The sequence below is a fragment of the Halichoeres trimaculatus genome, unplaced genomic scaffold (genome assembly GCF_033239565.1).
Source record: "Halichoeres trimaculatus isolate MK-OKI-2021-1 unplaced genomic scaffold, fHalTri1.1 fHalTri1_scaffold_2, whole genome shotgun sequence".
In the NCBI taxonomy this organism is placed as follows: Eukaryota; Metazoa; Chordata; class Actinopteri; order Labriformes; family Labridae; genus Halichoeres; species Halichoeres trimaculatus.
In genome coordinates, this window is record NW_027437180.1 from 12,325,714 (window position 1) to 12,349,326 (window position 23,613).

Here is a 23,613-nt window from a genome sequence, read left to right on the forward strand (position 1 = left end):
ACCAAACATGCAGAGGAATGTGTTATCTACTTGCAACACATGTTGACACCCATAGCATGTACGCACACTCCATGTCCACACACACGCATGCACTTTCACACAGACACACAACGTACCAAACAAGAGAAACCATGTCAAAGATAGATGCACAGCCCTGTTATGAAGAATCTACGCTCTAAATCATTGCCAATTTTGGGTGAGTTGGTTGATTTCTTTTTTTTGTTTAAAAGCAACTTAAGTTTTTTTTTTTGATGGACTTGAATCATCACAGAAACATTTTGTTGATTTGTTTTTCTCAGCTCTGGCATTGTGGTTCATCGAGATAAGTAAGTAGTTAAAGATGTGGTGTCTAGTTTACTAAGAGTTACTTCTCCTTTCGGTCTCACAATAAGAAATACAACAGTCAATGGCGCTCATGTTCGCTCACATGTATCTTCAGGTGGATCAGTTTCTCTTCACCCAGTACTGACTGGTCCGGACTTGGCGTACCTGAGGTCCAGGGTGGCTTTCCGCTGTTTTGCTCCTCTCTCTCCTTCTCCAGTCACATACGAGCTGCTTATGGATGGCGTCCCAATTGCCTCCAGCGTTGATGTTGAGGGCGACCAACCTGCACCCTTTTTGTTTAAGGTCTCTGCAGCATCAGAGGGGTCCTATCACTGCGAGGCAACAGCAGGAGGGAGCACAGGAGTCAGCAACAACATCAAACTGAGTGTTGTCAGTGAGTAAAGGTTATGAATACATCTAAACATGCATTTATCTCATCATTCTTTATTTCGATCTCATGCTGTTTTCTCATTTCCAGCTCCAGCACTAAATACCAGAGTCCTCTCTGACCCTTTCCCTCCTGTCACGTATGAGGGGTCACGCATCATTCTAAGCTGCAACGTATCAAAGGGCTCCCACCTGTCCTACACCTGGTTTTTCAACAGGAAAGAGGTGACACCTTCAACCTCACCTGTCCTTCACCTCACTGGGAACAAGCTGGTGTTGGAGAATGTAACTCCAGAGCAGACTGGGAGCTATTATTGCATGGCTTGGTCCCAGGTACATGACATCAGGAGGTTTTCCACGAGTTCAGAAATGCTGGTGACAGTCAAAGGTATGTGTCCGTGTCCCCAGGCAGGAAAAAAACATATATGATCAAAGTTGTCAAAGTCTCTGTTTTACCAGTGGATGTCTTAAAACTTAAGGTTTGCAGTTTGGTACAGACTTTACCATGCCCCAGAGGATGATGTTTATTTATTTGATTGGATGGTTTCGTTTTTTAAATTTGTGACTCTGAGGTTGATTTTTAATTTTAAATGTAAGGCCTCCATAGCTATCACCAAAACACTTTGCACATGCTGATATTTGTCTGATAAATCAAGCAAAAGCAAAAAAGTGACAAACAACGTGCTACAGGTTGGTCATGTCATGTGGCAGTAGCTCTGAGGCTTCTGGCATGTGTATGCCACAAAGGCCAAGTGTAATGTGGTGGCCTGATACTGTGGCCCTCATAGACTGTCAGAGTCGACAAAAGAAAGTGTAATATCTCATTTTCTTAGTACACCAACTAGGGCTGAACAATTAATCGAATTTAAACCGACATCATGATGAAGTAGAACACAATTTTCAAATCCCAAAGGCTGCAATTAAAGAGAAATACGTTTTAAGGTGCATTCAAAAAGTGCAATCCACACATATTTCAGTGGTTGAGACTAAACTTTTTTATTTACATTTCTGCACTTTATTTTGTGTTTTGTTACTGATGACAGATCAGTAAGATTTTTATACATTTGATATCTATGTTTACACAGTGTTTCTCTTTCATTTTCCATATGTTGACACATTTTAGTGGTTTAGTCAGAGATTTGGTTTTATGCTCTTTATTTTGTGCAAAATTCACAGAAGAGAGGATTCATAATTATTTTTCAGATTATTGTTCATACCACGCCCGTTTTGCAGTGCTTTTCTCTTTTCTCTGATTTTATTTAAGGTAATTAATGATAATTTTATTACACATCGACGAAGCTTGAAGTTAAATCAATCAGTCAATATTCTACTGTGGTTGTATGAGTTAAAGATACATCATTCGTATCAATTCATGCATCAGTTCATCTCATTTCATCATAACATGTAGGCCTGGCCTACAGGAAAGACTTGTTTATAACATTATCCTTTGTTGTGTTGGTCTTACTATAAAATGATTTATTGATTGTGTGAAATGAATAATGTAAAAGATAAACACCCCCCCCCCCAAAAAAAAAAAAAAATCGTATGCTTAATTGCAATCGCAATATTGGTTCAAAAAAATCACAATTAGATTATTTTCCAAAATTGTTCAGCCCTAACACCAACTAATAGGTTTGGACTAAGTCCATGGACTAAATAGTCAAAGGTACCACAACTTATCAAAATTGGCATCTGCTGATGACCAATCAACACACGGCATTTTCCACAGACCTGCCAGAACACGACATGGCTAAGTACTGCCGTGTACCTGCCACTCGTGACATTTCCATTACTGGGGTTATATTCTTTAGGGTTAACTACCAAACACTGGCATGCTGAAGCTAAAGCTAATGTGCTAGTTTAGGATGTTAAATTTGTACCTGTATAACATTAGCATGTTAGCAGTGTCACTGTAAGCATGTTAGCTACAAACAGTCTGACTTCCTGGAAAAACATTTCACTGTACACTAACACCCTCAAACTAATTTATTTTAAAAAAGTACCTACGGTTCCATTATTCACTAAGTTTTTTTTTTAAAAAAAGGTTTTTATTCTTCTTGTTGATATAGCTTACTCTACTTTTGACTCTTTAGTTTCCTGTATAAGATATTTTCTCCTCTTAGTCTAATTTTCCTGAAATATTTTCATTGTTCAGTAAAGTTTGAAAGTAGAAATCCTGCTCAAAAAACAAGAGTTTCAAACAAGCACACAATCCTCATTAGCACCCTTTCAAACACACACTCCTGATGTGTTAAACTTATTGGATAAATTGTAAGATTATTTTCCTATCTCTCCATTCCTCCACCAGCGCACATCTCCAAACCACAGATCTCTTTCTCCATCTTTAAAATCGGAGGAGTTTACCAAGGCAATGTGAGCTGCTGGTCCACCAGGGGCAGTCCACCTGTCAACTTTTCTCTTTTACTGGATGACAGGGAGGTAGGGCCTGTCACAGCCTCTGAATCCCTCACTGCTTGGTTTCCTGTTGAAATCGTACCTGGTTTGGACATGGGGGTGGCTCAGTGTCGGATGAAAAATGAGGTGCAGGAGTTGATGAGTGAGCCTGTGTCTCTGGAAGTAGGTATGAGACACAGATACCAGTGAGACTTATATTTTTGAAGTGTAAAGTTTCAGGGCTGCCTTTTTCTAACTCTGTCTTCCTGTTAAGTTCCAGTTGGTGGTGATGTGAGAGTGGACGTTGAATATCTCTACAGAGCTGATTTTCTGCTGACTGCTGCAACGCTGAACTGTGAAGTCAGCAGAGGCACTTTCCCCCAGATCTCATGGATCTTCAATGACTCTGTCCTTGTCTCTGAGCTCTCTGAAGGCTCTCATATTAAACCCACACTGTCTCACTATGCCCTGGCTGGCAATGGTCAAACCCTTATGCTGACCAGGATTGGCCCAGAGGAGTCTGGGTATTACCGCTGCAGGGCCAGGAACACCTACGATGACTCTGGACCCTGGATGAAGAGCGCAGCTGTTCTGGTCCGAGTCACAGGTGAAAGAGAAGACGTGGAAAATGAGTGTCCTGAACAAAACAGTATGAAACTTTGGGATATATGAATTGTGTTAAGAGAAAATTAACTTGATAGATATTGATTGTTTTTCTTGCTTAATTAAAAGTAACCACCAGCAGCCAGTCAGTTTGCAACGGACTTGATAATGAACCAGCCTGGCTCATCCACAACCTCCCTGCCAGAGAGGACACTAAAGTTAGAAACTGATTCACAGCTTCCAGTTTGGCTGTTGAGGAAGGTTATAGAAACCAGGATCTAACACAGAACAACTATACTCAGACAGATCGGGACCAAGGTTATAATAGTTTTGGATTTGTCATTATAGTTTAGTTTTAGTTAGTTTTGACATTTTTTTCCATTACAGTTTAGTTTTAATTAGTTTTAGAGCGGGCATTCTAGTTTTTATTTAGTTTTAATTTTTGCAACAATGCTTAGTTTTAGTTTAGTTGTAGTTTTTTTAAAACCTTATTAACCAGGTGCAAGATTCAAAAAGGTCAGAGTAAATATTTTGTAATACAGTTTATTTCCCAGTTCAACATAGTGCTCACTGCTCAGTCAATGCTGATACTGAACTGTTGGCTGCTGTCTTAAAAACAAGAAACTAGTATAAACTTAGTATACAAATATAAACATAAATTATATGAAATAATGTTGACATAAATTACATAAAAATAATAAAAACATAAATTACATAAAACAATACAATATGAGCTTTAATAATTAGAAACTTGGACGCTGTAACAATAAAGACAGACTCACATGAAATTAAACTATTACAGATGCTCTGATTCATTGCTCCACTATGTTTGGTCGCAGCACAGAGCACAGCCAGTCAGTGCAGTAAACAAGCTCGTCCCTATATGTCGCTATGATGGTGCTGTGCGGCACTGACAACTGCCGAAAACTGTCATAAAATTGGTTGGGAAATGTGTCGGATTAATTTAAATCCTAAAGGCTATTAATATTGTCAAAAACTACAACTAAGGGCAATTTGGCTTTAATTTTAGTTAGTTTCAGTTAGTTTTGTGAACACAAGATACAGTTTTAGTTTACTTATCGTTTTTATTTTCTTTTCTAGTTTTTATTAATTTGAGTTAACTGCAATGTATTTTAAATTTTAGTTTTCCTTTTTATTTTCGTTTTAGTTAGCTATTATAACCTTGATCTGGACTAGAGAAGCTACAAAATAATCAAACACAATATTTGATCCAGAATCATGAAACACCGATTAAGCAGTTGTGGACTGCATTATCAAAGAGAGTCTCCAGACTTTTTTATAATAAAGTTTTAGTTTTGTTAAAACTTGATTCTATTAGTGAAATTTATTTTTGTAAAAGAAGGATTATTTCTGCATGAAGGCAGTTTAGATATAATTGTTCTGGGTCAAGTCCAATGTGCTTTCAACAGAAAAAAAAACTGTTAAATCTCACAAATGTGTTACACTGGAACAAATAGAATAGCAGTCAGAAATATAAGAATAGAATAGAATAGAATAGAATAGAATAGAATAGAATAGAATAGAATATTCTTTATTGATCTTCACTGTGGGTAGTAAACTCAGGCCAAGTTTGGAGTTCATAAGTCAAAAAACCTAGGACGAGTTCGTTCAAATACGTAGCCCAAAACCGCTAAATTTCGACGTTTAGGTCCAAATAGCCAAGTTCATGTTCGGAAATCACGTTAGTCGTAAGAGACTTTTTTGTAGGGCTGGGCGTGCTTGTTATGCCCACCAAATTTCAGGGCTGTAGCTCAAAGTCGCCCGAGGGGCTGCAGTTTTTAGTCCCTAGGGGGCGCAATGGCATCTTCATTTTTATGCAAGCAGTGGTGTTCTGCAATTAGCCCCCAGTGTGAATTTTGGGTACACACGCGTTCTGTATTAGCTTTAACCTTCCCCTTCAAAGCCAAACTGAGAGCTACAAAATCAGATGCTAGTTTCAGCATCACCCACCAGCATTTGAGAAAAAAAAAAAAAAGAGTATTAGTTTTTTTTTTAATCAGTGTAAATTCATATGGGCTTTTGATATTCTGACATATCAGTCTGAAATCTCAGCTAAGCTAAGCTAAGCACGAAAGTACATGCAGCACCATATTAAGCTGTCTCTGATATATAAAGTGATAGTCTTGTTAGTCTTGTTTTGTGACTCTTTTGACATAAATGAATGTACGAATTGCAAGAAATGTTTGAGATGTTTTTTTAAGACTTTTTTTTAATTAAGATTCATCAAACCTTTTACTATTACTTACACAGAAACTGCAACTGAATTTATCAGTAAATTTTCCCTTACTACTACAACAAACTAAGTATAATAAAAATGTATGCGTCTAAATGTCTTGTGTCTTGGCTTTTAAACACTTCATTGTCTCTTTTCCTCCACAGATGCTCTCACAACCACCATGGAGGTCATCATCATTGTGTTCTGCAGCTTCGTTCTTCTGATTCTTCTTGCTGGTTTATTCTTAATTTACAAAGTCTTAGACCAGGATCGAGGTGTGTGCTCATGTTTTCGTGAAAAACAAAAAAATTGTATAAATGTTAACTGTACACACATTGATTGTTTACACCTCTCTACTCTTTCCACAGCCCATGGTCACGCTCCTTCAGAGTGAGTAACAACTTTACAGACATGTAGAAAGTGTTTAATTCTGTATCTCACCCTGATCAAATGTGTGTGTATCTTCCAGTGCTGGTTTTGACGGGCTCAGTCTGTCTGCACGTGTGTCCCTGTCGAGAGGCTCACGGGCTTTTACTGCATCTGCAGACTGCGATGTTCAGAGTCAGGTATGTATGCTGGAAACAAACACCGCCTACAATCACAAGAGGAGCCCACGGAGGAATAAACCTGTGACTAGTCTGAAGAAGGCCTGAGCCCATATGCTTTGTTGAAAGTTTAATGCCTACTCATAAAAGAAGAGAGTGTCTTCCTCCTGCTGCTGCAGAACAAATTAAAGCCTCCACAGAGCAGGTGCCTGATAACAGAAGGCTCTGTCTTTGACACAGCTGTCAGGAGCTTTAGCTACCACGTGGAGACCTTCATTAAGGACGTGTAATGTTCTTCTGGAGAAATAATGTCCTTTCTTCTTTATTTTCTTTCTCCTCAGCAGTTTGTGGGTTAAATGAGGATTTTGGGTTCTGCTTTATGACCTGAGATGAAGCATAAATTACAGGAATATGATCTCATTACTTGTCAGCAGAAACGTTATCCACTGCAAAACTGAAATCTAAGCTAGCGTTTTATCTCAAATATATTAAAATGTTTTATTGGACTAATTATGAGCTGCATTCACCTGACAGGTCCAGAAAAATCTCCTTTTTCAAGAGATTAATGAAATAAATCACACCTGAGGTGTATGTCAAAAAATCTGCCATGGGAAAAGAGGGATGTGTTTGTCAAGTGTCATGAAATAAGAATAATTGCTTAACGGATAAGTTCGGTTTATACAGCTTTTACATTGTTTATAGAATGAAGTAGCACAAAATACTCACTCAGAAGGCTTTCCTGATCCAAGCAGTGCTTCAGGAGATATTTAGATCCAAAATCGTGCAGCGGACGTCCGTATAATGGGATCCGTCAGGGCATAGACAGCGCTGCTCCTAAAACTGCATTAATCGTCCAAAAACTCGTGTTTTTCACCAATATTCCATCATGGTCCGCTCCGGGTTAGTCCTCTGTTGCAGTCTGTGTCACTCCAGACAGCACTGTGTGGCTGTAATGACCTCTGAACTGACGAAGACTCTGTTTACGTTTGCCCCTCAAAGAAAGGAGGAAGTGGAGTCAGCTCTCCAGAGAGTACTGCGCATGCATTCAAGAAACTAAACCAGTGGTATTTTTTTTTATCCTGTTGGCAAATTTGTTTTACTCCCAGGAAGCAATTGAGGCATCATTTTTCTTTTTGATTATCTTGAAAGAAGACCTTTTTTCCTTACTTGTGGGGTGAATATGGCTCATATTACGTCCATTAAGATGGTTTTTGAATAAAAATAAGAGAGAAACACTTGCTAAGATTTCAGTGTTTTTTATTGTAGGAGTATTCAGGATACAAAGAGTTTATTTTGACACTGATTAACCTGCCTGATCACAGAGAATCATAATAATCTAGTTTAGAAGTGACAGATGAATTTCAACAGTGTTTTTAAACAGGGTGTCAGGCTGTTAGTGATAAGGGAAAAATGCTCTGGAAATGTGTTTTGTCGTTGAAAATAGCAAATATATCAAATTTTCCAGACTCCAAAAGGTGTGGCTTGATCACAGGATGATGCAGTAACTAAACCCTTGAATTAAAAGTTGAAGTCCTGCTAACCTTCAGATGTCAAAAGACGGAAAATATTTAAAGAATATCATTAAAAATTGAAATTGTTGAAAACTTATAAATAAAAAATGCTTGAGTTTGTATATTAGCCTGACTGAAATGATTATCCCAGATTTTTTTCTGCTCTATCCTTTAAAACCTAATAATTTTGACATTAGCAGTAATGAGTTCAATAAAAGGCCAAATAAAAACTAAGTGATTGATTTGATAATAACTGACCCTGTTGTCTCATTTTTGTGTTTTTAGCTCATAGAGCTCACAGTGTGACCCATGGGGAGCTTCCAGCCGTGGCCTCTTCATGCTCTTTATTCTTTATTTCAGACCCAGCCCACATGTTTTATGTTGTACTGCATGGATTCTAAGTGTGACTTTTTGGAGCTCAAAAGCTTCTTGAAAAACCAAACCATCATTATAAACTTAAATATACTGTTGTGTGTTTTTTTTTCTGAGTTTAAAGTGTGAATTTTGTGTTCTTTTATTTAAATCAATAAATGATGCTCGATGACACATTTGCTTCTTCTCTTTTTATATCCATTTCACGACCCTGTTTGGAGTACAGATGCATCTTATGATGTGACAGAGAAAGGGGTGTGTGGCAGGGAGGTTGACCCTATCCTTATCAGCTTTTTGCACGTTGTGAAGAGTGTGTGTATTTTTTCACCCACAGCGCCTCAACCCTTCGTCTATAACTGTCAAAATTCCTGAACCTCACAGCAAAGACTTACCATACCTGAAAGACTCATAATTTTTTTAAGGATGTTTCCATTTGTCTTTGTGATCGTACTGGGTAAGCTTACAAACACAAGCCCACTGTGGTACATGTATATCTGTTGTATGAAACTCCTCTTATTTCATTTCTTTTATCCTCTCTCCAGGGTTGTGCTCCTGTAGCCAGGAGAACAGTTAAGTGTTTTAGCATGTTACTGTTTGTAATCTAGTATTTTGATCATACTGATTTTGTAGCTCATTACTACTGTTGTTATCCAGGTGTGAATTCGTGTACGGTAACTATTTTATCTTGTGTTGCTGATAGGTCAGTCAGTTCTGGGCCGCCCACAGCTCTTTGGCCCTTCAGAGGCTCTGCTGGAAACTGTTGTAAACTTAAACTGTAAACTTCTGACCTACCCTAAAAACGAGTCCATCCTGCTGCAGTTATTCAAGTGAGTATTTGTTCTTGTTAACGTAAACAAAGCATTTAAACCATTTTGTGATGATTGAACACGTCTCTGATTTTCAACAAAGGGAGGGTGACCGTAAAAGGGTGTTGGCTGAATACACCTCTATGGCTGGGCAGATTGCAACCTTCCCCCTCTACATCAGACCTCGTCATGATGGTAACCTGGAGTGTGTGGCCAGAGCCCAGAACAACTCCAAGATCGAGCCCACGGTCAGCATCACACACTACCTGAAGGTTATTGGTAAGTCTTCAGTTACATTTAAGAAAGCCCCGGATACACTGCAAATTTTTCATCACTTGCCAAGATTTAAATTCTTGGATTAACTTGTTTTCAAATTTCTTCTAGGTGTTTTTTTTTTATCCTTGAGTGTACAGTATTAATCTTAAATTGAGCATGAGTGTGCTGTTTTTGTCACAGGTGGGCAGAGGATCATAAAGTAAAAAGCTGTTGAAATAAGCGTCACTGGTTCACACCCCGAAAGTCTTACCAAAATAAATCATTTTTTTAAGTATTTCAGAATCATCGTTACTCCTTAGTAAACACAAATTCAAACTGGGCTCCTCCTTCTTGGATTAATACCAGCAGCAGAGCACACCCACTGCCTCTGACAGTGATTACGTGAGCACATTCACTAGCCTAGCAACAGCCGCTGCATCGCATTTCTACGTGGGAGAGACTACAGAGCTATACCAGACTTGGCATGTTAGCACAAGCTAATCAGGGGGAATGGACATACCTGCTCAGCAGACAGCCAACTTGCGTCGCTCTTCTTCTCAAGCTGCTCTCAAAGTGTCCGAAAGCGAGTAAAAGTCTTATTCAAGTTTTATTTAGCAATAAGCTCTATCTGTTTGGCGTTTGTTTGTGTTTTTCTTGCTCCGTGCTACGCCCACTATCGTAACCGTTAGGGGTAGCTTCTTCCACTCGCTAATCAAGACGCAAAGTCACATGCGCACTGGGCGCTCTGTGATTGGCTGAGGTAACCACGCTTACCCTCCGCCCAGAACAAAGAAGAGGGTTCGAGTCAGGCAGGTAAAAACAATGTGCATAGGATTATAACTAGTCACACACCCCACGGTCCATTATTACGTGCAATGTGATTGAAATATATATATATATATATATATATATATATATATATATATATATATATATATATATATATATATATATATATATATATATCAAATGTGCCATCAAGCATCATTTATTGATTTAATAAAAGAATACAAAATTCACACTTTAAACTCATATATATATATATATATATATATATATATATATATATATATATATATATATATATATATATATATATATATATATATATATATATATATAAAGAGAGAGAGAGAGAGAGAGATCAGTTTTAACTAGCAATGTGTTGTATCCAGTTCATGAGTCTTAATATGGGATCATGTTTGTTTCAAGCTTGGATCAAGAAACATGATTCTCTTATAGAGTATTTAACGGTATTTTTCTTGCTCCAAAGCATTCATTTGCTGACATTGTGCTTATATTCAGTTAATTACACTTAATATTGAGCTGCTGGAAGTTTGTTTTCAAGTATCTTAATCTAAAGAAAAACATTGTCTTCTTATCTTAACACATTGGATTACCTAACAAGGCCTACTTATTTCTGGTTTTCATGTACTTATTTCAAGATTTGCTGCACAGTGTCACCAGTTTTAAGAATTTTTTTTTTTTATCATCAAATGCACTGTTTTTTATCACTCATTCAGGCTTCCTTTTGTATAGTCTGTGAGGCTTCAGGTCTGATTTTGAAATATCATTTTTTATATATTTTCTGTAAGCAACACCAGTCAGAAGTGTTGATACATAAAAAGAACAAGGCAATGTGCCCCTACTTTTACAACCATGCTTCCACTGTGCTCGGCTTAAAAGCAGTATGCCTGCAAGATAGACGTGAGGTAAACATGAGGTTATTTCTTTTTTGAGAAAAAAAGGTGAATTAAAGCAGAGTTTTGAGGATTATACCAGTTTTGCACAGAAATATGTACTTTTTTTTTACTCTATTCTTTTTTTTATTAGATGCTTTACATTGTACTGCCAATTAACTGTACTAGAGGTAGCTAAAGTTAATTTACATCCATAATCTTTGGGGAAAAGGCGCAAAATACCTTGTGTTAACTTAAAATAAGATTATAAAAATTTTCCAAAATGACTTTTATTTTATTATAATGACTTTCAATAATGTAACATTTTACTGAAATTTATGAAATAACACATTTAAGTACATGAAAGTATTGTCAGAGCCCATTACTCAATAAACTAATGGCCTCACTATGGCTCCATATACCAGAGCCATGCTGTAAAGGATCTTCAAAGTTTACTCCCATAGTGCCTCCTTAAGTGAGGCGGTGTTGAGCCAAAGCGCATGGTGAGATGAATGTGCAAGAACAGTAATATTATTCAACAATAAACAATACATGAAGGCACAGACTTTTCTCTTGTTCGATGGAAATAAAACCAGGGTGTCTTTCTATTTCTGTGTCCTTGTTGCAGTACCGGTACAAGGCGCGAAGGTTGTCGTCAGGTCAGGCCAGCAGGAGATGTTTGAGGGGAGGGAACTGGATCTGCGCTGTGATGTTACCACAGGAAGTTATGTCTCCTACACCTGGTTTCTGAATAACCAGCGTGTCTCCTTGTCTCCTCATCACAGAGCTGCAGATGATCAGCTCTTGATCCCCAGGTGAGATGGATGGCTGATTTAACACTGCTACATACTGCTTTGAGATTTTTATGTTTTTGTGAGTTGTTTATCTATTTGTAATAATTAATTAAAGAGCTCAAGGTCATGAAATAATGGTGTAATCAGCTATAAGTGACTGCTTCAACTTCAACCCCAGTGCCTTTTAAAAATTTTAATTAAATGTTTTCGAGAAGGTTAATGCCACACTCCCAACATCTTCCGAGCTGCCTTATCTAAATGTTTGAGACAATTTGCATCATCATCATCAAATACTTCAAACAGTGAAATCCTGTGTCACCCTCAGTGTTACCTCCAAAGACAGTGGCTTCTACATGTGTGTTGCCAGCAACACCTTCAATCACACAGAGAGCTTCCACTCCAACAGCAGTGAAGTCCTGATCACAGTCAAAGGTGTGTTTTCATCTGTAGTACACAGTCCTATAAATTCATATAGATGCTTTCAGTGAACTAACTCTGCAACCTGTTCCCTCAGATCTTGTGTCAAAACCTGATATCTCATTCAGCGTTTTAAAGGATGATTCCCTCTACTTTGCTGTGGTCACCTGTCAGTCGACAAAAGGCCATCCTCCTGTCATCTTCAAGCTGTTTAACGGCACAGCACAGATTCATAATATGACATCTAATGAGACAAAGGCCACATTTAAGGTGCCTTTGGTCTTGGGCCAGCATTCAGGGTGGTTTCAGTGCCAGGCACGTCAAGGAGAGAGGACTGTGTACAGTGAATGGATTCCCTTAGAAGTTGGTATGTGCATTTTCTTTTGGAAAGTGCTGACAAAAATTATTTGGTACAACTGAAATTTTCATGATGTCCTCCAATTCAACAGAGCCGGTCGGAGGTCCCGTGAAAATACACTACGAGTCTGATGTTGGAGAAGACTTTGCTGTGGTTGGACTCAGGCTCTACTGCAAAGCAGCAAAGGGAACTCACCTACAGTACCAATGGTTCCTCAACAAAACTCTTCTCAGTGGTCGAGGAAGCTTCTACCATGTGGTGCACCAGCCTCCAGAGCAGTCCATTCTCCTGATGTCCGTGGGGAGGAGCAGTGCTGGGACGTACCACTGTGAGGTGTCCGACAGCTTCGATAACTCCACTGCTGTGAGGAGCAGGAGACACTATCTGGATAGAGAAGTTGTGAATAGTCTTCCACTCCTGGTGGTGGTTGTTGTCTTTGGATGTTTTACATTCCTGATTCTCCTGGTCTGTGTTTGCTGTTGGATTGGAGTGCTGTTCAGTAAGTCCATGATGTCTGCAGTATTTGCCCCCTTATTACCCCAGTATATAAAAGTTTTTATTTTCCTTTCAGGGAGGAGGGAGTTTGGAGAGAAGTCTCTGTGAGTATTTTAACTGTTTGACTCCTGAAATCATAAAAGAAGGGAGTTGAGGGCCGTTATCTTGCTGCCTAGCTATTGGCTACAACACTATTTAAGTAGCCTGGACTCTCAATATCGGCCACAACATGATCTAGATTAGGGGTCTGCAACCTTTACCATCGTAACAGCCATTTTGCCTCAGGTCACCTGGATTGAAGTCATTCAGGAGCCACAAAATCTACTTTATCTTCACAATAAAGACAAAATGTGAATAAAATTCTACACAAAAATCCAGTGAATAATTATCTAAAATATTTTTTGTGTTTTCAAAATTGAACATGTGATTTTTGTTTCTATTTTTAATACATTTGCAGATATTTTTGAAAGAAATGTTATGTCAAACATTTCAAAAATTTGCAAAATTTATGAATTTAAAAAAATTATGAATTTCAAAAATTTGCAAAAGTCAACTTTTTTTCAGAAAGTTTAAAAAAAATTGCAAAAGTTAAAAAATTGAATTTTAAATAATTTGCTAAATTTAGCAAAAATGAAAAAACATTGAAATTTGCTTAACCTTAAAAATTGTTTTTCCTAAACAAAAAAGTCAAAAATTGAAATAAAAAAACTGCAAAAATTCTGAAAAATGAGCAAAAATCTAGAGAAAAATATTTAAAATGTAAAAATGGCAAAATTTTAATTGAAATTTGAAAAAATAATAATAATAATAATCAGCAGTGGATACATGTTTAATTCCTCTGTCAAATGTTTTATTTGGGCTATCATAAGCTTTGTAAGATTTTGGTGACACCCTCAAGTGGACACTTCAGGGATTACAGTTTTTTGCACTTTCCTTCATAAGTAAACAGAAACTGCTTAGTTTGACACAGATGGGGTAAAAAAGTGATGACTCTTTTTTGGTGAGGTTGTCACCTCTTGTAGAACACTTACACTTGATACTGAGTCATCATTGCTTATTCTCCCTTACTGCCATTAATTAAAGGTTTGGTTCACTAAATTACATCTAATTTGAGAAGGCTGTCAATCCAATCCTAGGAACAGGAAATTTCTTCTTTTTTGACATTTTGGCTGTTTGGAGACTGCTGACAATGTAGCCCAAAAGTAAACAAGAAGAGTTGGGGGAGTGACGTGTGACAGTGTCTTAGCAGGACCTTAAAGTCCTTTTATACCCCGTGGATATAAAATGCTTAATCATGTCCCATAAAATGCAAATCCTCTTAAAAAAAAACCTCGATACCTTTAGTTTTACTAAAATGTTGTAACATTTATGCTAGACCTGTCAATGTGATGACCTACTGCCCCTCCCCTCAGGTGGATCTTGGAGATGAACAGAACTAATGCTGCATTTGAGGGTGACCTGGTCAGTCTATATCTGCATCTTCATCTGTTTACATCAAGCTGTTCACTTCACCCATATGTTTTATTTTTACTTATTTAAACAGTGCATATTGTGATATCTTTACTGTGAAACAGCTCTACAAGTTTCTCTTTTTACAGGATGTGACAGAGTATGACGAGGATGTTGATTTGGCGAGGGCAGCTGAAGGAGGAGAGTTTGATCAGGTGAGGAAAATTTAAATCAACAGATCAGTCAGCTGTTTAAACAAGCAGACAGTTTCATGATCTGCTTACCCATCTGTTCTCACCAGTTTAAGAGTGTAGTGCAGTGGACTCCCGTTTCAGGAAGATGGGTGAAAAATGACATTTCTTGCATATTTAGGTGTCTTATTACCATGAGTTGATTTTAATCTCTCAACCATTTGTCTTCAGATTGTTTTTCATCTTCTCTAAGAAGTCACATAATATTTTTGCCAACTTTTCAATGAAAAAACAGTTTTTCTTTGTCAAACAATGGTCTCAGATGAACTTCCCTTTAACTGCTTTGTTCCTCAGACATCTGAAGCCTCTGTAGATGAATGGCCCCAAATTGTGAAGAGGGGGAAGACCATAGAGGATGAAGCCTTTGAGGATTCCCAAAGGGTCTAATGTTGTGATGTGTATACAGACTGTTTTGAAGAAATAAACATCCAATGATACCAATGTCGCCCAGTCTCTTTCACCATGAATAGTCATTTTATTTATCTGTAAAATGGGAGGTATGAAATCAGCGATAACAGACACACATGATCACTTTCTTGGCTGCTCACCGGTCAGCTCCGCCCCTCTGACGCGCAGCCGCCTGCGCAGCTCCTCTGGGTGTCTCGTCTTCTTCGGCAAGTGGAGCAGCACGGCAGAGGTCAGACATAGTGCAAGTTAAGTTTAACTGAGCAGGGGGCTGTCCTGTCAGGTCTGTGAAAGCCAGAACTCCGGAGGAAAGGTTGAGCGGGAGAGACATGGAGGAGACGGGCGGCGCGACTGCGTACGGATCTTCGCTCGCGGGAGGAGGCTTCGACGTCAACAAGTTTGTCCGACAACCGCTCACTATCGTGCGGTTTCTCAGTTGGGTGAGTGAGGGCTCACTTAAAAAGTAACAGTTGTGTCCTTCAGGACGCCAAATAAGTCAGTGGTGTTATTCAACCTGGTCAGTGAACAGGTGCGCCTGGCACGCGGCCTGTGAACCCCCTCACGAGCGGTGAAATGATGTGTTTGTGCATGAGGTTTGCTGGACTGAGCAACAGGCGGCTACAGCAGCGTCTCCGCGGAGCGTCATGTTGCACACACACACACACACACACACACACACACACACACACACACACACACACACACACACACACACACACACACAGCTGGTGTGTCACAGCAGCTTGGCGACAGCGCAGGTCAACACCGCCACTGTCAGAGGACAAAAACTGAAAACTGTCAGACACTGAGACGTAGACTTAGACTATCTGCCTTAAGACTCATATAGCAAGCACTTTATATATTCATTTTTATCCATGTGGTTAATTGTGGTATAAAATAGACAAATGCAGCAACCTACATTTTCAAATTCACTTTGAATTAAGGGTTGTTTTTAGGGAAGGGCATGTAAAGGCCAAGGAAGATGCCTCATGCTGCATATCACCTGTTACTAAGCAAAACGTATAGATTTGTCCTGTGCTTGAGACAGTTAAAAAAAAAGTCCAAAATGATTCCCACCAGACAGGTTATGCAGCAGATCCTAATCTTTTCCTTGGCTGATAGTGAGCCCAGGTTGGGTTTGAGTTGCTTCCTCAAACATCTCCATGATGAGGTCAGACTACAGGATCTTCACTTTTATAAACCTTGAATTGATTCATCACCTGACGGACTCATGTTTGTGTTACAAATGCCGAAGTTATTATTTGTCCGCTTGTTTGGATGAAGCTGAAACCAGGTGCTCAGCCCACAGCTCCTGTAAATTGAAGGAAGTGATAAATTGACCCACTATAGCAGGGTTATGTGGTGTGTTCAGTGTGAGCTCTGAGGACAGAATGTGCCCTCGGTTCTCAGTGTCTATGTGCCTGTGTTTAGGAAACCTAGTGTGTGTGTGTGTGTGTGTGTGTGTGTGTGTGTGTGTGTGTGTGTGTGTGTATGTGTGTGTGTGTGTGTGTGTGTGTGTGTGTGTGTTGGGGGGAGGAGGAGGGGTTGGGGGGATTATGTGTATGTAACTGGTAAACACTGGACAGGTAAGATGATACCTCTGCCCTCAGTGGACCCTCACTTTTATTCTAGGTGAATGTGCTTCACTGATTTCCCTTTCACATGCCCGTCTGTGCGTGCATACACACACACACACACACACACACACCCCAATGCATATCTTGTGCAGCTGTGCTCAACTCCTCTTAACCACCATTTATATCTGGTGATTGTAATCTTAGCCTGAGCCAGAATCAATGGTACAAGAGGGGACTGTTTTTCAGAAACCCCGCCTATATGTCCCATAATGCACAAGACCTGTTCCTGGAACAAACCTGGCTGCTCACATTGAATTTTATTCATCAAGGATTGAAAATCACATCTCTTTATATCCCTGTGGTTGGCTTAAAGATGTTATAAAAGTTGATTATGGTTCAGTACCTTATTTGCCTGCATTCATACTGTATATTTCCTCCACATGAGGCTAAACGCCAGCTAAAAAGCCCAAAGACTTTGTGTTAAGTCATGTTTTTGGCATTTGTCACTCAACACACTTTCCCTCTGTCTATTTATGTACAGACATGTCCACCAGCTCTTCAGCTACCAGCCCTCCAGGCTCATTTGCTTCATGTGTTTTGTCCCTCATATCCACCTCTCCAGTGTCTCCCTCCACTCCTACTTTTTGGTACTTTTGTCTCATCACATCAGCAGGACTGTGGCCAGTTTCTCCCTCCGCCCCTTCACCTCATCCTCCTTCCCACCGGTCGAACAGTCGCTCTCTATCCTCCTCCCAGATCTCATAATGAGACTTGTTAGCGAGTTGGTGGCATCTCTGCAGTCACATGGCAGGCAGCTGCCCTCAGAAGTAGGTCACATGGTTAGGTGGGTAAGCGGAGCAGGCAGCAGCAGAGCACGGGACAGTCAGAGGCAGCAGGCGGCCTTCAGGGCTCTTCACTCTGTAAACACATGGCAACAGGAGAGCAGAGAGAATTAAACAAGTTCCTTTGTGATTGCTCTAGTGACCAAATGATTTTCATGCCTCTTTTTAATGTTTATTTGATTTCCATCTAATGAAAGAAATGTTGGTTTTTTTTAAATCACCTTGAAGTATTTTCTAATAAACTTCAGCATTTGACTGATGTGAATGTTTACACATGTTGGAGCCTCACTGTTGAGATTTTGAAACAGAACTCAAGCCAAGAAGTTAAAACTCAACAGTGCTCAAAATAATCTTTGGTATTCAATGTGAGGTTAATGGGTAAACTTAAAAAAGCCAGCACCATGTTCCTTTAACTGCACAGTTTATCCTTGTCTGTCTGCAAATCATTGAAGGCTGTCTTCCTTTCTGCTCTTCATCACTGTAGATATTTGCCTTGGTGGTGTTCGCCTGCATCACCACAGAGGGATACATCAACACCCCCGACAGTCCTGAAGCAAAGTGCATCTTTAACCAGAACGACTCGGCATGTCATTACGCTGTCGGCATCGGGGTGATCGCCTTCCTGGCGTGTGTGGCTTTCCTGATTCTGGATGTATACGTACCTTATACGAGCAATGCACAGGAGAGGAAGTATGCTGTTATAGCAGACCTGGGATTCTCAGGTGAGGGATACTGATAACATTTGTTTCTTAGCTTTTTAGCTTTGAAGTTACATAAAAAAACAACTTTTAAAACCTGAGAGGAGAAAAGTTTGTGTGTTTTAAATGTCTGGCACATAGCAGGAGAACAATAACCTAGAAATCAGTTTTGTTAAATGTGTTTTATCTGTTTTCAGGTTATTGTCTGTTTTGACTTGACTGCCACTTTCTCTTCCTCCAAACTGCTGCTGGTTTGCTTTAACACCAACTGCTCAGCACACAAGAGCAGACACACAGAAATTGACTTGTTGGTCAACATATTAAAAAAGTGATTAAAAATTTAAATTTGACCTTAAATTTGTATATTTTTCATAGCTGCTGCATCTTGTAATGTTGTGAACATTTATGATATTTTTATTTGAATTCATGTCCCCGACATTATTTCACCACAGATGGTTTTCTCCTCTTCTCAGCCTTTCTGCTTCAGTTATTCTCATCTGCATGTGAACGCCTCATACACAAAGCCTGTGTATTGTCATAATCTGGGACAAACCTCTGCCTGTTATTCCTGACAAAACATACCATGTTATTCACCGCTGAAGTGTGAGCAGCAGGGTGGAGGAGGGGAGGGTGACGTCGCACATTTAGAGGAAATTAAACATTCATCAGCTGTACACGACACAGATCACAGTCAGCTATTCTTTCAGAAAACAATGAAGGGGTCATTTGAAAAACAACTAGTGGTCATTTGTGTGGATGGAAGCAAACCTCAGTCTGTTTTTTTATTCTGTGAACATTGTTTTCGTTCTTTTGTATGATTTTCACAGGGGTTTACTTTTCATATCGCTGAGCATTTCAGATGACCTTTCCTGCTGTGGAAACAATCTTTTATATCTGCATGCATGTTTGTGCATCTGTGTCATTGTATGTTTTCCAGGGGCGTGGACCTTCCTGTGGTTTGTGTGTTTCTGCCTGTTGGCCAGTCAGTGGGGTAAAACTCATGAAACTGGAGGAATACCAATGGATGCTGCACGTGCCACTGTGGCCTTTTCATTCTTCTCCATAGCAACATGGGTAAGGACGCTGCTGAACTCTTGTTTTATTACGAACAGCTTGGATTATAGCCTCGTTATTGGAGGTCTTGATACGATTGTTTGCTTTTTGGTCAAGAGCTTGGTAAATGAACGGTAGATACTGTCGTTGTGTGTTTGTTTAAACTAAGGGGAAAATTCAATGAGAGTAAATATTGGTACCAAGAATTTCAGATTGTTTGCTGAAGTTCTGTATCGAGGTCTTCATCACAGAGCGAATAAGGGCATCCAAGTTCTGCTGAGCTGAGCTGAGCTGTGGGCTCTCATCCTGACAGAGATAGTTTATCCACATATTTGATGAGTTAACTGGAGGGGGGAAAGTCTTTAACCTTTTGAAGTCAACTTATGACAGCTGCAACACAAAATTTCACAGTTTATAAGCAGCCGGATTCCTGGAATAACTTGGAAAAAAGCAGCTTGTTCAGTTAGCGTAAAGTAAAAGAAAAACAACATTTTGTCATGCATTACAGCACAGCATTTTTACGAGCAGGCAGAGCCACAGACAGACCCAGACTGACTAAAACCCTGGTTATCACAATCATTATACCAAACTTGTGCAAAAATTAAATGAAGTATTACTTTAAGGTCATGGGGAAGTCTAATCGTTCTTGATCAGTGAAAAGTTTCCGTTTTGGCACTCATAAATACCACAGTGTAATTGAACCTCCTCTTAGCAGATGATAAAAATTTCCTTCTATGTGTGTCTGTCAGTGTCATCGTTTGTTAACAATGTGCTTTTGCAATAAGGCGAGTTTGCACAGAAAGGGCCTGTTCAGCTCCAATTGATTGCATAATGGCTCATCTGAATGTCAGTAAATAACACCGGAGTACAGAGAAGCTGTTTGCAGTGTGTGGGGCACTTCATTATTTGCATGGGGTTTGTGGATAAGCCAAAGTCTTTTTGGCACATTTGCACAAGTTGAGCCTGTGCAGAAATCATTCAGTACTTTTGTAAATCAGGCTCAGAATATTCTGCAAAGAGCTGTTTCAATGAGAGTCACCTTGAGACCACCAGAAGCCCTGTGGATTGGTGGAGTGACTTCCAAGTCCCACTCCCAGGATGGGTCATAGGTGCATGTTGTGTAGAAGTCAAACAGAAGAGAACAGGGGTAGGGGATTTTTCTCCTGAATGCCAGTCTTTACCTGCAGGTAGATAGATTAAAAATTGAGAACAGACATTTTATGTGCTAACTTTTCCAGCCATTGCAAAGACTCGTTAAGCTTTGCACCTTTATCAGTTTTTAGTTGGAGGGTGCTCCATTTTGCGTTTTTTGAACTTTATAGCGTAACCCAAGTTCCAGTAAATATTATGAAGGAGAGAGGATTTAAGACACATATCACAGCTAGTCACCAGAGGGAGCTCTAAAAGTTTTGGCTCACTAGAGTTTTCTGATCTTTTTGTTCTATAGTGCAGTCTAGTCCGTTCAATACGCAGACAAGAGAGTTTAAACTCTCACTCTTTAACTATACTATCACGCTTTAACTATATTTTTCAGAGGTAATGCGTAAATTTCCAACATTGGTATCGTTTTGTCCACTTAACTAAATTTTTCTGACAACACTGGTTTTAATTTCTCAGGGAAATCTCTTCCTGGCTTTGAAGTTTAATTTGTTAATGTTAAGTTGTGTAGCCTTAATACAAGGTATTTTCAGAGTAAGTGTGGAGCATCCTTTGGGTTTATCAACTATATATTACTGTGCAATAAAAACAGTTCAGTAGCTTTATAAAATCCCTTGCTGTATAATATATTCTGTCTTTTTTTCACAGGGGATCCTGACCTACTTTGCTCTGGGACGTTTCCGCCGAGGTGTAAATGAAGTTACCATCCCGACCTACGCAGAGCCACCACCGGATCAGCACACCCCCTACCCTCCAACCTACGCCCCCACCTCCTACAACCCCACCACCTACACTCCTACTACTTATACCCCCACCACTTACACCACCTATCCAAGCAGTGTGCCCGACATGCACCCACAGCCTCCCTTCTCCTCACAGCCACAGCCACAAGGAGACATCGGCTATCAGCCGCCAAACTACTGAGACAAAGGGAGGTCATATGACGTGGAGGTGTCCTAGGTCACCTGTGGATGGACTGATTGTAGGTGCACTACACAGATTCAGATTCATATCATATTGATGTGGTATTATGTTTGGTTGAACACACTTTCTAAAATGTGTCAGATCAAACCAGGAGAATCTGAGCAGTGCACCTTCCAGTCAGAGATGAGGGACAGAAAGGTTCAAGGGTCTGTTCAGGGTTCAAGACATCAGGCTGACTGTTAAGATTAGCTCTGATGATTGGGTAATCTGACTTTAGACCTTTGTGCAAAGATGCAACTTTTACCTCAAATCAGCTTATCCTGAAGGGGAGAGGTAGTTGGAGTGTCTCCAGGAGCTCAAAGGTTGCAGTTTGTGACATCATGAAAAAAACCTATGAATGCTCCAATCAGAGAGGAGGAATCCAACGCTCATGTGCTCCTCGCTTCTCTCTGTTGGAAACCTGAGAATGTGCATTTGTACAGAGATGTCACTATGCAAAGCTGCCATTTTGACGGTTGTATTTGCCTGAATTTCTCTTCTTATTGGACTTTGTGAACTCTTCCACTCCAGTGTATTTAATTTGAGGACCTACAGACAAGGATCAGGGTGTAGTGCAAAAAGACCACTACTAGCCAAATGTTCTAATTTTCTTTGTATGTGTAGTAGGCCCTGTGAAGATTTTTCCTTTATGTTTGTTAGCCATTTAACATTACAGTTGCCAAGTTGTCAACATTTGTGCCTCAGGTTGATGACCCTGATATTGCAAACCTAACAAGCCTTTTTTTATGGAGCTCCCATGCAGAAAATGCTCTCATAAAGACCATAAAAGTATCTTCATGTTTGTGTTGTACTGGGTTTAATTTGGTCATCTGCAGAGGTGTTATTTTAGTCAGAGCTGCCCTTGAGCCTGTAGCTAACACTGTGATAGAAAGGAGGGCGGAGCTTCTAGATAACTTATTGAACAGGTTTATCCACTGAGTGTGAGCTCACACTGAACGGTGACTTATTAGCTTCTAGTAACACGGCTCACTGCCACACAGCAGCCTCACCCCTCCTGCTAGGCCTCTGTGACTTCTTGTTAATGCTGATGTGTATCTCCTGTTTACAGGCGCAATGATCTTAACTGCTGAAAACAGACTGCAGCTGTATGTTTTACTGGTGACATGTTAACACCCCAGTCAGAAATGGTGACCTTTGAAAGCATGTCCCACTGGTTTACTCAGCTGCATTGTGCCTGACTGTGACACCTTTCTCAGTTTTACACATTTGTCAGTTTTACATGTCAACAATCTCATCTTACAACAGTCCAGGGTATTCAAGACATGGAGTGAGGTGTCAGATGAATTTAGATCTGTGAATGAAAGACCAGACCTTTGAATGTGGGTATATTTATTAAATACGACACAGTTGTGGTTTCGCATTGAGGGTGTGGGGGGAGTCATTTTTGATAATAGTTTGGGCGGTGGGGAGGGGGGAAGATGTGCAGGACATACGTGGGCACTTAGCGACTTAAAAACACTGCTTTTGCTGATTTGTTGTGGAGTGAAATAATGAGTTGGTTAGATTTGGGGTAGAAGGGTAAATAAAGTGTGCCATGATTAAATACTGAGATCTATTTCTGCCAAATGGCTGTGTATCACAGCCGAACGAGCTGTGGCTGATGATCTGTGCAAAGTTGATTTTCGTGCCCTTGAAAATTGTTAAATTTGCCCTTTAGTGAACGTTTAAATGTTTTCTATTCCTGTCTCTAAGGATGCAGCTTCTCACCTACCTGAATGACTTGACTGATGCTTCCCTAAACTCTATAAATTTGGTCGTGCATGTAGAAAATTTTGTAGTTGATTTACATTACTTGTTAAAAAGTTGTACTTCTTTAGGCATCTTGTTTTGTTAGACAGGGTAAATTGTAAAATCACTAAATTTGTGATGCCTTCATAAATTTGATCAAAACTGGCAAAACAATATTGTTTAGATTGCTAGACCTCTCTTTTTTTTATTCCGTCTTTTTATCAAATATTAAGTCTTTGTGTCACCGTGAGCTCTTTCGCTTTCATTTGTTTTTTGGACACATCTTCATGAC

General features: G+C 39.6%; 3 protein-coding genes across 7 annotated transcripts; all 3 read left to right on the forward strand.

Annotated features, from left to right (window-relative positions):
- The first annotated feature begins 92 nt into the window (after positions 1-92).
- On the forward strand, positions 93-8,402 carry LOC141801444 (Fc receptor-like protein 5). Of its 3 annotated transcripts, XM_074684516.1 has the most exons (10): positions 93-196; positions 300-326; positions 440-718; positions 803-1,099; positions 3,020-3,292; positions 3,380-3,754; positions 6,109-6,219; positions 6,313-6,334; positions 6,414-6,510; positions 8,286-8,394. In XM_074684516.1, the coding sequence occupies exons 1-10, from the start codon at positions 145-147 to the stop codon at positions 8,304-8,306; spliced, it is 1,554 nt and encodes a 517-aa protein (XP_074540617.1). In that variant the 5' UTR covers positions 93-144; the 3' UTR covers positions 8,307-8,394. The 3 variants fall into 3 exon arrangements, with proteins under 3 accessions (XP_074540617.1, XP_074540602.1, XP_074540610.1); XM_074684501.1 differs by having other exon boundaries at positions 6,414-8,402; XM_074684509.1 differs by having other exon boundaries at positions 3,380-3,712; positions 6,414-8,402.
- Positions 8,403-8,726: 324 nt separating this feature from the next.
- On the forward strand, positions 8,727-15,281 carry LOC141801469 (Fc receptor-like protein 3). Of its 3 annotated transcripts, XM_074684517.1 has the most exons (12): positions 8,727-8,826; positions 8,915-8,941; positions 9,073-9,199; positions 9,282-9,457; positions 11,741-11,927; positions 12,232-12,338; positions 12,421-12,690; positions 12,773-13,180; positions 13,253-13,280; positions 14,589-14,637; positions 14,775-14,840; positions 15,171-15,281. In XM_074684517.1, the coding sequence occupies exons 1-12, from the start codon at positions 8,796-8,798 to the stop codon at positions 15,261-15,263; spliced, it is 1,569 nt and encodes a 522-aa protein (XP_074540618.1). In that variant the 5' UTR covers positions 8,727-8,795; the 3' UTR covers positions 15,264-15,281. The 3 variants fall into 3 exon arrangements, with proteins under 3 accessions (XP_074540618.1, XP_074540620.1, XP_074540630.1); XM_074684519.1 differs by lacking the exons at positions 8,727-8,826; positions 8,915-8,941; positions 9,073-9,199; positions 9,282-9,457 and adding an exon at positions 9,865-10,020; XM_074684529.1 differs by lacking the exons at positions 8,727-8,826; positions 8,915-8,941; positions 9,073-9,199; positions 9,282-9,457 and adding an exon at positions 9,865-10,016.
- Positions 15,282-15,425: 144 nt separating this feature from the next.
- Positions 15,426-23,531, forward strand: syngr2b (synaptogyrin 2b). The gene is made up of 4 exons (XM_074689122.1): positions 15,426-15,721; positions 18,185-18,422; positions 19,336-19,472; positions 21,258-23,531. Exons 1-4 carry the CDS (start codon positions 15,611-15,613, stop codon positions 21,531-21,533), a joined length of 762 nt encoding a protein of 253 aa, XP_074545223.1. The 5' UTR covers positions 15,426-15,610; the 3' UTR covers positions 21,534-23,531.
- The last annotated feature ends 82 nt before the right edge of the window (positions 23,532-23,613 follow it).

What these genes read in the sequence shown, in the direction of transcription:
- LOC141801444 (XM_074684501.1), top strand. Translation starts at nt 145, where the DNA reads ATGCACAGCCCTGTTATGAAGAATCTACGCTCTAAATCATTGCCAATT. An exon ending in AATGCTGGTGACAGTCAAAG is followed by an intron (nt 1,100 to 3,019) that starts GTATGTGTCCGT and finishes TTCCTCCACCAG; the next exon opens with CGCACATCTCCAAACCACAG. An exon ending in CATGGTCACGCTCCTTCAGA is followed by an intron (nt 6,335 to 6,413) that starts GTGAGTAACAAC and finishes TGTATCTTCCAG; the next exon opens with TGCTGGTTTTGACGGGCTCA.
- LOC141801469 (XM_074684517.1), top strand. Translation starts at nt 8,796, where the DNA reads ATGTTTCCATTTGTCTTTGTGATCGTACTGG. An exon ending in AGTCCTGATCACAGTCAAAG is followed by an intron (nt 12,339 to 12,420) that starts GTGTGTTTTCAT and finishes CTGTTCCCTCAG; the next exon opens with ATCTTGTGTCAAAACCTGAT. An exon ending in ATGGATTCCCTTAGAAGTTG is followed by an intron (nt 12,691 to 12,772) that starts GTATGTGCATTT and finishes CCAATTCAACAG; the next exon opens with AGCCGGTCGGAGGTCCCGTG.
- syngr2b (XM_074689122.1), top strand. Translation starts at nt 15,611, where the DNA reads ATGGAGGAGACGGGCGGCGCGACTGCGTACGGATCTTCGCTCGCGGGA. An exon ending in TCGTGCGGTTTCTCAGTTGG is followed by an intron (nt 15,722 to 18,184) that starts GTGAGTGAGGGC and finishes TCATCACTGTAG; the next exon opens with ATATTTGCCTTGGTGGTGTT. An exon ending in AGCAGACCTGGGATTCTCAG is followed by an intron (nt 18,423 to 19,335) that starts GTGAGGGATACT and finishes TATGTTTTCCAG; the next exon opens with GGGCGTGGACCTTCCTGTGG.